Genomic DNA, 14148 nt, shown 5'->3' with positions numbered 1-14148 from the left:
GGCAAACCCTAGTGCAATGTAGTGAAAGAAATGCACATTCCTACACAACAATAGACCCTCCACAGGACTGACTGTTCTCTAAAACCAATGCTTCAGAGCAAAAATTCGTGTTGTTCTGATTAAGAGATCAATCAAGTTGATTTATCTACTAGGGAATGTAAAGAAATAATCATTTATTTATTAAACCATTACTGGGTATTACACAGTTAAGCCTACCTGAAACAGAAATCGTGTTCTGTTTTCACAAAGATCATCACATAAAACATTTGCAGATCAGAAGACAAATTGGAAGGATAAAAGCATCTTAACAGGAATATCAGCAGTAGCTTTAGATTTAAAATCAGCAGAACAATAAACTTAAGAGTGTTGGAGTGGAATCTTGCAGATAAAAGTGAAGCAATATCCACTGACAAGGCACTCACTAAACACTACTTTGGAAATACTGTAAGTAATTCAGAAGTGTTCTCTGTGCTACAAACACTCTGTAAATTAGTATCAGGAAAGCCTGGCATTGAGAACCATCTTTAATTAAAATTGAGCGGCATTTTAAACATAGCCCAGCCAACAAACAGAAGTCACTGCAATTGCTCAGATTTACCACATTAATTATGCATTTCCTCTTTAATAACTTTACTTTTATGAATCATATTGAAAAGCTGAATCATAATTTGAGATTGTCATCTTCTAATGAAAAATCAAGGGTACATTTATGGGCACCTTATTGCATTAATGAAATGTTACAGTATGAGCACCCGCACTCAGCAAGACATTGTAATTTAGGCTCAATGTCTGTAGAGCTGTTTATCGACAGAGATTATGACAAATGTCTTGCTTTTCTGTAATCCTCAGGCTTTAAACTATGACACTATATAAATAAGTTACAAGTAAATGTACTGTAGTTAACATCCCAATGTTCATGTGGCTTTCCTCTGGATGGTCTGGTTTCCTCCCACTGCCCAAAGACATAATGCTAGGTTCATTGGCTCCTGGAAAAATGAGCCCTAGAGTGAGTATGTGCGTTTCTTGTCTCTATATGCTCTGCAATGGATTGGCATGCCATTCAGGGTGAATTCCACCTGGTATCCGCTGCTTGCCAGTATAGGCTTCGGCTCTAACTAACCGATGAAGCAGTAAGAAGATAGACGGATACGAAAAAGATAAAATATTAGCCCCTATTCGTACTCACTCCTTATCACAGTAAGTTTATAGTATTTTCAACAATATGTAAAAGAATAAGATGATGAAGAATAAATAAGTACACTGCTGCTAAAAGTAAAACAACAAGCATTCTATTAATTGTAAAAACAGGCACTCTGAAATTATCCATTAAGTTATTTCTAAATATTTCTGTTTACAAGTCAGGGTTATAATCAGATTATAATAATTAAAAATAATTCTAAGCATGCAACCAAAATACTAACATTTGTTTTTTCTTTCATACTTTTTATTTCTGAATTGAAGGTATGGCTAACTTCTAATTAAATTACTACTCCACTTTTCTCAGGTACAAAATAAACGTTTTCCTTCAGGTTGTGCATTCACTTTTCCTGCCACAGGTAACATTTAGTCATCCATATCTACAACGTATTGAATTTTAGTCCTGCCTCCCTTTTTATAAAATACAAAGAGGTAACCATGATCTGTGTGTGTGTGATGGTGTGAAAATATGAATAATGAAAGGGTAATAATTAAAACCATGACATACTGCTGATGTTGTATGTTGTTAACCTATAGCACATGTATGTAGCCAATGCATTTTCCATAGTACTTGTTTGGAGCCTGAAGTGAAGAATAGAGAAAATGACACAAGAGTGATTTGAATGAATTCAATGGAGACATTGAAAACCTGTTTATGCTATATTTGATAGTACAAACAAATGCATGCTATACAGTATATATGCAATATGCATATGAGCAATACCTTATTCAGGAATTCAAGATCATTTTCCATACTGTTGTGAAATTCCCAAGTGTAGAGTTAAACCTGTATAAACACATTCATCATTAACAAATGCAAATACAAACGAGCAATTCATGGAAAGACGTATGTTGCAAATAAATGAGATTGCTGCTGCTTTTCAATTACATATCTGGGGAGCATTTAATAGCATGCAGTTCTGCCTCTCTTTTTCACCACTTTTATTCATTGTGGGCAGTGTTTGCCTTAATTATTATTGCTTTATTAGCAAAGGTATATGATTGACCCTGTTATCTCTGCAGGTTCAAAAGTTATTTGGATAGATATTTTAAATTAAAATCAAAATGTTAAAGCAGGAAAAAACTGTGCCTAATTTAAAAACCGAAAAAATGAAGTTAAAATTAGATTATTGATGGTACACTCTTTTCAAGTTACTGCCAGCTACAGTACATTCAAACTGTTAGGTCTGTTTTGTCTACAGTGTATAAGAGAAGGCATTTCAAATTTGTTGCCCCTGTGGCACATTAATTAACACTAAATTTAAATTCATTATACATAAGCTGGAAGCATATTGAATAAAATGTCACAAAATGAAAACAAATGGGGAAACAACTTCCAGAGTGAACTTCTTAGGATATGAAAGCTCAGTAATAAATCACAGGTTTCCAGTGTTGCTCATTCCCTTCTACTTGCTTGATAATATACTCCTTCTTCTTCATAATGTATAGCTTGCTTTAAAATATGCCTGTTTTTCTATTGGTTAATCTGCTTCTAAGAGTTTTAATAAAATCTTTAGTACTTTCTGTATAAGGATTGTATTCCTCCCTTTAAAGTTGTGATTCTTCCATCAACAAAACAAAGAACGTAAGGTAATGCAAAAATCAAAAACGACCACAAAGCGAAATCTTTAGGAATTATTTAAATTATATCTACAGAGACAGGAATACAATTCCAGAATGGTTTTAACTACACTAGTTTAGGGGAGTACTTTGCTCAGACAACAGCAGTACCACACCCAGGATTTGAAATTACAGGCTTCAGTTTATGTCTCCAGAGCTCTAGCCACTACATTGCACAACTGCTAGGGACATTGGTAAATGAAAATAGAAAGCATGCCTACAGAAGACAGAAGTTCATGTTTGTCCAGGAGATTATTTCCAGAACCTTCTCCTTTTTCATATGGTCTTAATTTAAATGTAGTTTAGAAACCCCACAATTTTCTCACCATCATCTTCATTAGAATATGAAAACAGATTACAAATAAGGTACTCTACACATTGTAGGAAGTGCAAGAAGTGGGAACTGGTACAAATACACTGGGCACTGGAGGCCCTTAATATAGCATACGCAACAGGTACAGATGGTTTTGATCAGCAAGCCTTGTTAATACACTAATAATTAGTGTTAAGAAAGACTTCAAAAATGTTTCCTGGTGCTTTGGACAGACAATAACTCTGGCACAGCCTAGTTCCACTGAGGACTCATTTTAGGAATGTGACTGAGATGGGCCCCTCTGATGAGGTGAGTTGTGACATGACACACGGGAGGGTGAACTGGATTTATCTCGACATCTCCAGTAGTCGAGTGCCCAAATACTCAGTGCCTTTCCAAGAGGGAGGGGTGATCCAGAGGGAAGCCTAGCTGGAGGTCACACGTTAACCATCCTATTATTACCAACCAATGAAGAACCAGTGGGGGAGAAGGGCACTACACCTGATGACATCACAGCCACAGCATGACTGGACTATGAAAAGGTATTGTACGGGCCACAGAATTGATTAAATCCTAGCAACCTAACAAAAGCTAAAAAGCCATGTGACTTTGACCAGCGTCATGAAACAAGCTAAGACAGAGCGAGTCTGTATGTAAACAGAAAAACACAACAGAAATCTGCTGAAGACTATCTGCAGCAAGTTAAATCTTATGACTTGCAAACCAATCTTAATATCAGCTGATCAAACAAATAAATAAAGATGGACTTTTGTCAAGCTTGAATATTAATGTATATTCAATAGTGATGCTGGAGCAAACTTCATTTCTCCCTCCTTTTATCTCACTCACAGTCAGGCTTGAGTCAAACTTTGTGAGTAAACTGTTGGGAAGCCACTCAAGATCAATCCTAGCGGAGTTCTTTCTATTCAAGAGGAACAGCTTTTGGCACTAAGCAAAGAGAAACTTCTCTGTCTTTCCTGGCACAGAGAAGGGTGCCGCTGGCACAAAGCTGGTGCAAGAAATTGCTTCTGCTTTTCCGCTTCTTCAAAGAACCCTGTCAGCCATCTTTCAAACTGCTCATCGAAGCTGCTTCGCCAGAGTGTGCCAGATGAATAGAAAGTTTACATTAGAAATCAAGAGAATTAAATTATTATACCAATTATGTTTGATAAAGTTCAGTTTATGACAGTAATTCAATATTTACTTGTCTTTGAGAGTATGAAAGTGATTAATTACATTAATGATTTGATTTACAAGGTGGACCATAATGTGTGTTAATATAATGTGTTCATGTAAATATAATATATATTATATGGTCAATATCATATATATTATTACATGATCATATATATTATTACTCTTGTTAGCTTATTTGGCATGTTTCTGGTTATGTTAAGAAATCATATATTGTATATTTTAAATCTATGCGCCAATATTGCTTTTTAGTTTTTCCGATTGATTCCTAGTAGCCATAAAAAGCAATATTGCAACTAGCTGGATTAGTCCTTTTCCTGAATGCATTTTCTTTCAATAATCTTTTCACCACCCAGTCAGTGGCATTGCCTGTGGTACCAAGGTGGGAGAAAGTTATAAAAGTTTTATTTAATTTTTTGTCAGCTGGGTAAAAAAAATACTTCTTCACCTCTTATACTGGGTTCATCCCTGAACTCTATAAATGATCAATTTACTGCGCTGGTGCCACAACATCCTCTATCAGTGTCTACACAACTGCACTAACTTCAATCTCTTATTTTTCTGGAAAAAAAGTCTGTTAACTGCATAGATCTGAAAACATCTGTGTATTAACAAACGACTTATTCACACAATTATTTCCTCTACAATTTCTTCTATCCCAAACAAACTTATCTTTCTTTTTCACAGCTCCTCAAAATTAATCAAAAACATCTATAAATCCATTTTCTAACCACTTCAGCCAATTCAGGGTCAAGAGGGGGCCTAAAGCCTATCATGGCAAGCAACAGGCACAAGGTGGGATACACCCGTGACAGGACCCCAGTCCATTGTAGGGCACACAAACACCACTCACCTCACAGACATGCACACATTCACACCTATTGCCAATTTTCCTAGAAGCCAATTAACCCACTAGTATCTCTTTTGACTGCGGGAGGAAACTGGAGTCCCAGAGCAAAACCCCGTTAACACATGAAGAACATACAAACTCCACATAGATAGCAGCCCAGGGATTAAAGCCAGGGCACCAGTGCCTCAAAGAAGTAATGGTAACCACTGCACCACTATGGCACCCTACATCTAAAACAAAGCATTTTTTTTCCATTGACAATGAATAACCTTCGCAATGACTTAACATCACCCTCATCTAAGTTAAAACCAGCCTTCAGTACGGCTCCAGGAGAATTTCCACAGCATAAAATGTATTCCACTTGTATTTCCTTTCCACCATAACACCCTTTATATTGTAACGCAACGGTGGCTCAGGCGTTACACTCTCCCCCGCTTAAATCGCCGTCCCCGGCGAAGGGCTATCCCATCCCGCTTCTGACACCAATGTAACGCAACGGGGGCTCAGGTGGGCGCCCTTGCCGCATCTGGTCGGCCCCATCCCGACTGGGGGCTCGAACCCGGGACTTCCGCGTCTCTCTGCAGCGACCTAGCCCCGTGAGCTAAAGAGAGATCTCTCACAGCCCAGTAGCTGTGGTCCTGCTATCACAGGGAAGGGCGGTGACGTCACCCGCTCTGGTATGCCGGCTCTTACACACAGTGCTTGTCGGCTGTAAGCGTTACAATATATTTGATGACCTTTTCCTACGGTTATCAAACCTTATACTTTTCACAGGAAGACCCTATAAGTCGTACCTTTTTTATGTTATTTGAACTTATTTCTTTGTACCATTTACCATCGGTTGGAGGCACAGCTCTTTGGGAATATTTGTGCATGTAAATCTAGCCATTGATGACCATAAGGATGCATTTTAAACAAAGTGCCCCTACTATCCAAAATATAATACTAGTATATATTGGTTCTAAACGAAAAATAGAAAACAAAATGGGCAATAAAACAGTCAGTGAGCCTGTAAAGTAATCTCCAGCCTGTCATACCCCATACTGCGAACTAAAACTGCATATTGCTTGATCAAGATGGTATAACATTTTCTGAAAAGATAACTTAAAATGTGATTTTGCTCTGCAAAAGAAGGAAGATACAATGCTACTGTATATGTGACAACATGTTATAGTATATACAGTAAAGATGGTGATATCTGTCATTGTATTTATGCAAATATCCATATAATTTAAGTTGAATATATAAATATAACTGAAGTCTTACCACACATTTTCTAGTTCTACTGTAGATTTGTAATTAACACTGAGGCCTGTGGTTACAAAGGTACATCTCCAAAGTGTGTCTGCATGACACATACAGCTACTGTAGGACATGAGCTTGATGGCCAATATCAACAATTTAATCAATGTAATTACAATATACTGTATATCTCCATAGGAAGAGGAAATACAACTGATAACGTATTCATTTACAAATTATGTTTCTTCATTTATAAATTGATAACAAACAAGGAGCAAAGCATAACTCTAAAATAATGCCCTTTAAACTACAGGAAAAGTTAACATTTATGAACTATAAAGGTTATGCCTGGTTCTTAATCATTATTGTACTAGTGGCTAGAAAGCATGTTAAATTTTAATTCAAATGTGCAATATTGGTATTTGATATTTGATATAAATTTGACTAGACTTTACTGTATTCTCATTTGGCTTAAAGTGAAGTAAAAGACTTCTATTGCTAATAAAGCCTTCCCTATGTACACGCATTTTAAAATTAAAAAGTAACAGCTCAGTCTTTTAAAATTAAAAAGAAGATCAATGTTACCATGTGTTCAAATAAAACATTATTTTAACAAATTCATAGAAAGGGTAACTAGTGTAAATACATAAATTGTACCGAAGCTGTTTTATTTAAATTTTTCCCTTTGTTTCACAAATTTAGCTCTGTGTGGATACCATCAAAAACTTTTCTGTCCCAGATATTCCTTGGCATACTGTATATTAAATGAACCTCACTGCTATTCTGAAATTATTTAATTGTTGTGATAATTGTCATATTAATCAGATTTTTTCAGAGGACCAAAGGCTGTGGAAATACAGTAATCATATTTATATCAAAAGACTGATTGTACCCTTCACATTAAGGACTGTAATCATATTCCAGATTAAACCCTGTGGTTTTGAAAGTACTTGCTAAAAATGAAAGGTTTTTATTTTTAAAACAATACTTTGACTCAAGCGTTCCAAATCAAAAACACATGATCTTACGATGACAAAGCATGCAAACATATGAAATAAAGCTGGATTTATTAACATTTCTAGAGAGATGTAAAGTTCCATTAGAAATGCCTCTAAATCCATCTGACATTTGATGTGCTGAACCTGAAAGTTTAAATTGTCTGACTTCCTGCTTTCTCACACAACTTGGAAGATGAGAGAAAAAGCTTCTGTTCTGTGTACAAGGTTTATAAGGCTTCTATGAATAATTGGTCTTTAGGTCTTGACTAGAACAAAAATAGGTAAATAGACAATGTACGTTAACATATTCATTTTAAGGCCTAGCACTAGCCTTTAAAACTGTTTCTTCCATTCCACTATACATAATTTATCTTAATCCATCAAGTCCCTTGAAAAACGCTTTGACATGCTCTGGATAACGACATGAATGTGTTGTTAGTCATGGAGTGCCTTTTCTAAAAGGCAATAAACAACCCTTGTTCGTGATGGCATTCTGCATTATTTCCCCCTCTCGGATATTGAAGTGATCAAACAGAAGATGTCATTATAATTCTTGATCCTTTCTGTACCTTTTTAAAGTTGCCAATCTGCTTCATCGTTAATAAAAATGAGACATGTGCCTTATTCAAACTGAAAGGATAACAAAGGATTAAGATTTCGTTTTTTTAAGTATAAGTACTGAGATACATATGAAAAATATCCAGATTGATTATAAACTCACACGGAATGTTGTTTGATATACTTCTTCACACAAACTAAGAAATGTGACAGGAGAACCTGAAGAATGAGAAATACAGTCAAATTCAGCAATGATATATGGCCAATATAGAGACTATTGCAGTTCAAGTATCACTGTCACAGAGTTAACACTCAAATAAGATACAGAGCAAGAGGCTCATTAACATGGAGCACATTCTGCAAACTAAATGGGAAGAGATCCACAAGAAGGGTGACTTTGACTACCTTTTCTTTTTGCAATTCCTCTTTTTTAAGCAAAAGAAGACATTATATTTATTAGCAATAGGTTTATTCCATGATGAAAAGAGAAGAAAGAAAACACAACGTTTCGGCCATGGAGCCCTCTTTAGTTGTGTGACACGGACAAAACGTTGTTTTCTTTCTTCTCTTTTCAGCATGCAATAAACCTATTACTTGTTCCTTCGCAGCCTACGCATGCTGACACATCTATCAACCTGATTATATAAATTATATAGACTGGGCACCCAAAGAAATGTCTCACTTCGCTAGAAATTCACAGAATTAGTTTCAGGAAAGTGCACTGGAATTGTACCAAACAGATACTAACATCAGTCATACAGTAGGTTTAAAGAACAGGGATCTCGTGTGAAATTCAGAGGCCAATAGTGTCTGTGGACATCCAGGAGGTCATTGACCTTGACCTCCATTTTGGTGGTGGAAATGAATCCTTTAAAAGCAACCTGATAAATGTGTACATGTCAAAAGGCACAGAACTGACATGAAAATTTGTATCTAATGTCTTTTTAATGATTAATAAATGTATTTATTATTTTGTTTGCCATCATATTTTTATTAATAAATAATGATTGATAATTTGTAAAACTCTGCTAGTCTTTCATTAAAAAATATGCTTAATTTGATCAATTAATAATACAGTATGTGCTTGTGTCATTGTAAGATTTTGTCCTGCGTACTTTTATAGGGTTATGATTCAGTCCTATTTCTCTGGTAGAGCCGTCTACTGGTCTATGATTATGTTTTGATTAGAAATATTCACTTTAAAAATAGATATAGTATATATTGATACTGTACATATAATTTACTAAAAATGGGACATCGTTGTAAGAAGGTTAGTACTTCTATACATATTGTATTCTGCTCATGAAGAAAATGTGTGAACAAAAGAGAATTCACATTCACACAATGGTGATCTAAAACTATTGTTTAAATGTTTGTTAAAAAACAGCCCAACACCTTCCACTGAATATGCATGAACTTGAATATACATTCAATACGACCCATGTCTGAAGTAGAGGAATGACTGGAATCTAAACTCATTCTTCATACCAAATCATACAATTTTTTTTGTTCCAAGCTAATGAAATCTATTGTATATAGGTACAGTATGTAGCTTTTGAAGAGGAAAAGGCAAGATTATCAGGTTCTTGCAGGATTTTGGAAAACTTTCTATTGAGCTCACAAAACTGTTTTGCAGGGGTATGGTGAAATCTGAATACGTTTGTGTTTAGATTAATATTTTTCCCTTTTGGCAAGGTCAGTGCTGCCTGGTCCTGTTTATTAAATGGGTTTTGGTATGAAGCCTTTGATAAGGCAGTTGGAAATAAGGATTCTTTCTCCAGGTGTCACAGTGAAACATGATTGATGGTGCTGCACCCATGATTGGAAATTATTCCTCACACTGCTCTGACTGTTAAATGAGTCACTGTGAAAGGAAGGACAATTTATACCTGTCACTAGTGTCACTGACAGATTGGCCTGGTTCTTTTAGTTTTAAGCACTCTGAATAGACATATAAGAGATCCTATTGTGAAAATTATTTTAGTTTACAGTGAAAAAAGGAGACAGACTGTATGCACAATGTGCTTGTAGTGCAATTGTGTTATTTTTTATTGTCTTTTTAAGTTATTCGGTTATAATTTTGACAAAAAAAGATTAATTTGAAAGCAGATATCTTTACTTGTATTTAAACCAGATGAACATCTTCACTCTCTTTTGACTGTCACTTCAACAATAAAAGTAGTTAGCATATCTATCATCACTGTTAGGTGCCGCTATGTAAAATGTACATTTTAAAATGTTATTTTGCAATTTGTAAACCATCTGTGCTGCATGTCATGACCTCAAATAAGATGTGTTTTTAATTAATTTGTGAAAGTGCGCCCACAAAGAGACAAACAAAAAACAGATGGAGAATACAATAATTTAATTACACGGATGAAGCAACTCTCTGTAAAAGATTCTATGGAATTAGATCCATTTTTATGTATAGCATAAAGTGGAAAAGCTTTAAGAATATTAATATTTATCTAAACAGAATCCAAACAGAATATTAACACTTTTATGTCTTACCCTGCAAAATCAGGAGAAAATGCTAATTCCATTAATAAACTATTCATTATCTGTGATAAATTAACTAAACATTAATATAATTTTAAAACTATGGTAGGAACTGACTCCTGTTCATAATCCATTACACAGTTATAAAGTGTTATTTGCAGCCCTTAGTATGTTGCAGATAGGCTGAATGAACAAACCTACATACTGTACTAACTGTACAAAAACAGTAATGAGAAACCTACCACTTAGAGCTGAGATATGAAATCCTTTTTCCAGAGGGCCAGTGTGTTAGACGGTTTCCATTCCAACTTGGCTCTTAACAAGCTAAACCAGCTGGTTACTGGCTTAGCTGTTTAAACAGATTTTCCTAAAATTTTGGGAGATGCTGCTGCTTCCACCAGAAACCCCCCCAAAGTACTTGTCTACTCTAAACCGAAAAATACAAAGAAAGCCTTATGAGAAACATCGATCAGTGTGGCGTATCAGCATCCTACAGACAGGTAGCACAAATACCAGGTAGTCTGTAACTTATTCAACTCCTCAATTTCCCTTCGGGGTCAATAAAGTCTTATCTAACTCACTGAAGGTGTAAACAGGCATGCAGCACAAGTTCTTGTTGCTCAACAAATTAAGGACAATCCACCACCTACAGTATTAAGTCAATTTAAGGAGCCATAACATACTGGCAAACTGTAAGGTGATTGTACAGGAGTATAACACCTGTTACAAGACAGTGCACACAGAAAGTAGCATCTGGTGCATTATTCAGACTCAGATGCAACACTCTCAAGCTGAAGGCTGATATTTGGAACACTAGGATGGATGAGTAACTGAGTAGCTCTTATCAGTATCCTCATGATTTTGAAAAAAAAACACAACCCCCCATAATTAGCTAAATAAGAGAGATAGTTTTGTAAGTAATTCAATTATGAATGGCCAAACAGGGTGTTATCATTTCAAATGTTATTATGCAAAATGTTCTGGCACAGTTGCAAAATATTAAAATCAAAAACTATAAATGACTTAGTAGAAATTAAGAGACGGCTATATTTTATGTAGTTATCAATGATATATCATAGAATTCTATATATAAATATCATATGAAGCTGATGACTATCCTGTTGTATTAAGATAGAGAGATGCCTAATTTAATACTTTTTAATAATATTTAATAATAACAATAATTAAGACTCCTAATTTAAGAATCAGAGAATCAGCCTACCTTTCCATTTGTGTCCAATGTCCACATTCCTCAATGTGCCCTCTTGTTAGATTTGGAATCTTAAAACCAAACACAAGTATATACATTATTTTGAATGTCAGAAGCTGTAAATCTTTAAATTAATGTTCAGTCTCACTAAAAATACAAGCTGGACAATTCAATTCCAATCAATGAATCCGTAATTTGAAAATAACATAGTCACTGTTCATCATGTACAGAGATATCAATAGTATTCAAACACCTTTTGACTAGCAGGTAATGGGCATTGCTAAATATCATAATAACAAAATAATGCATGGTGTTTTATTTTTACTTTGTGACTTGTTTTTACTTACTAAAACAATATCAAAAGTAATTACAAAAAAATCAAGGTAACCTGTTATGTGTCTCACCAACAGAGTATGTTTATGTAGTTATAAAACTACAGTAAAAACCTTTCAAACACTTCTAGTGAATTGGTTTTGTATTGAAGCCTCCAGGAAGACAGCTGTAGAGATCCAGCTCACTGCCTACAGCAGTGAAAGCGCACTGGCAGAAAGAAATGCTGAATTGACTTTTGTCCTGCTCAAATGGATCAGCCGGTTGCCAAAATATGATGCCTAAATGAATCTGTCCCATGTGTCTGGAAAAGTTCCAAAAGCCCCCGTATGTTCACTGAGCTCACCAAGTTCTCCATTCCGGATGAAAAGGCAGGCAACAGCACCCGGTCTTTCCCTGCAGTCACCATTAGTGCCGGAATCATGATCTGAGGATGAATACAGCAGTTTCATGGAAGTGTTGCACTGAACCCCTATTCTGAACAGACTCCAATTTCTATATAATATTTGTTTTTTGTTGAAGCGTAAAAATTTAAAAGCTTAAAGACAAAAAATTACTGCATCTTCTAGATTTGTAACAAAAACAAAGCAATTCTACATATATTCCAAAAACTCAATTTACTATTAATTACTCACAACAACCTTTAAGGAGACATACAATGTCTCAGAATGACATTTTGCTGTTTATTTTAGAGCATTCCATCTGCATTTTCACATTCCGTATTCATTCCATGCAAAACAAGAAAAAACAATAACACCTATTGAGCTGAAGTTTTAAGCTGAAACTCGTTTCAAAATGTTGCATTCCACTGCTGGGTTATAAATGACAGTAGAGTGAGTGTGTAAATATGGCAGGGTGATTTAATGTCCAGAGGGATTCTATAATCAGTTAATCAATTCATGTAGCTCTCACCCTTGAAGGCTTGAACTCAAATTTAGATCATGGGAGCTACAAAGTGGTAAAGTCCTCTTGGTCAGAAAACATCAGACCAACGTTCAATAGACACCTTTTTTATGAATGTGTTGCTAAGAGTCTAGTCTAAGGGTTGAACAAGGTGAACATGGTGATAGCACACCTACTGTACCTTGATCCCAAATACTGTATGTAGTCTCTCCAGGGTATAACTGTTATCCATTGGTTTTCTATTCCAATATAATTACTATTGACATCTGCTCATATGGTTGTTGGTTTCGGGTGTCACAATGGTGTTTTCATTATAATTTCAAATTAAAAACAAAAGCTCTTTGGCACTTTGGCCAACAGGTTGTGTTTTACTTGCACTTTCTACTTTTTCAGAGTAGCATTAACTTCTGCTTGATCTTTTATTAGTACCCTGAGAAATGTTCAAAAATGAGAGGCAGTGACTGAGCCCATTTAGTTGGTTCTCTTGATTAAACCTAACATATATTTTGATGTCCTTTTAAAACATTTAACATTGCTTTAACAAATGTCATTTATCTTTTTAACGATTCATCATATTGATAAAGAAAGACTGTTCTGATGGTAGTTACCTTGCTCCTTGGCCTAGAACAAAGCCAGCGCCAGTTTCTCTCAATGTTTCGGTACCAGTTTAAAGGACCTCTGCGTGGATCAGAAAACACAATTATAACACTATTTACAACCAGAGAATCAGTAACATGGACCTCAGAACACAAAGTTACTAAGTCATCATAAAATGAAAAGGACAAGAGAAATGGTAATGAAACAATTAAAATAATTTTCATTATTTGAAATAAAATGATTTGTTTAATATTCAGTGGCTCACCATTGAACACTACAAAAGAATCCCCCCAAAAAGCTTTAGTCCAAAGGCATAAACATTTTTATTTTGCATTGATTTTTACTGCAATAGCAAAAACATTGCTAACAGACTGCGCAGCCAGTGTTCCAATGAAAACCAATTAAATTAAAGAAATTCACATGTATGATAAAGAACTTCACACATGTACAGTATGTCTGTCAGTGGCTTTTGCAGAAAATAGCCCAAACCATAATGTAGGCTCCAGTGTGTACAAGATCCAAAAACAACAGTGAATTGCTTGTTTACAGAATTCGTTTGATTCCAAAACATAATATATTAAATATGTAAACTGCCATAAAAAGACAGAACATAATTTATATGATGTTTTAGGTAAGA

General features: G+C 35.2%; 1 protein-coding gene across 1 annotated transcript in view; it reads right to left on the bottom strand.

The window, feature by feature from the left end:
• ephx2 (epoxide hydrolase 2, cytoplasmic) overlaps positions 1–14148 on the bottom strand; it is a 97121-nt gene that overhangs the window by 9776 nt on the left and 73197 nt on the right. The window contains exons 16-18 of the mRNA XM_069197634.1: positions 13523–13592; positions 12358–12438; positions 11694–11752 (exon numbers count right to left, since the gene is read on the bottom strand). Of these exons, the coding sequence (XP_069053735.1) occupies positions 11694–11752; positions 12358–12438; positions 13523–13592 (210 nt within the window). The remainder of the gene's footprint in view (positions 1–11693; positions 11753–12357; positions 12439–13522; positions 13593–14148) is intronic.

The sequence above is a fragment of the Lepisosteus oculatus genome, chromosome 2, assembly GCF_040954835.1.
Source record: "Lepisosteus oculatus isolate fLepOcu1 chromosome 2, fLepOcu1.hap2, whole genome shotgun sequence".
In the NCBI taxonomy this organism is placed as follows: domain Eukaryota; kingdom Metazoa; phylum Chordata; class Actinopteri; order Semionotiformes; family Lepisosteidae; genus Lepisosteus; species Lepisosteus oculatus.
The sequence above is the reverse complement of the archived record's forward strand: the minus strand, read 5'-3'. Positions and strand labels throughout refer to the sequence as shown.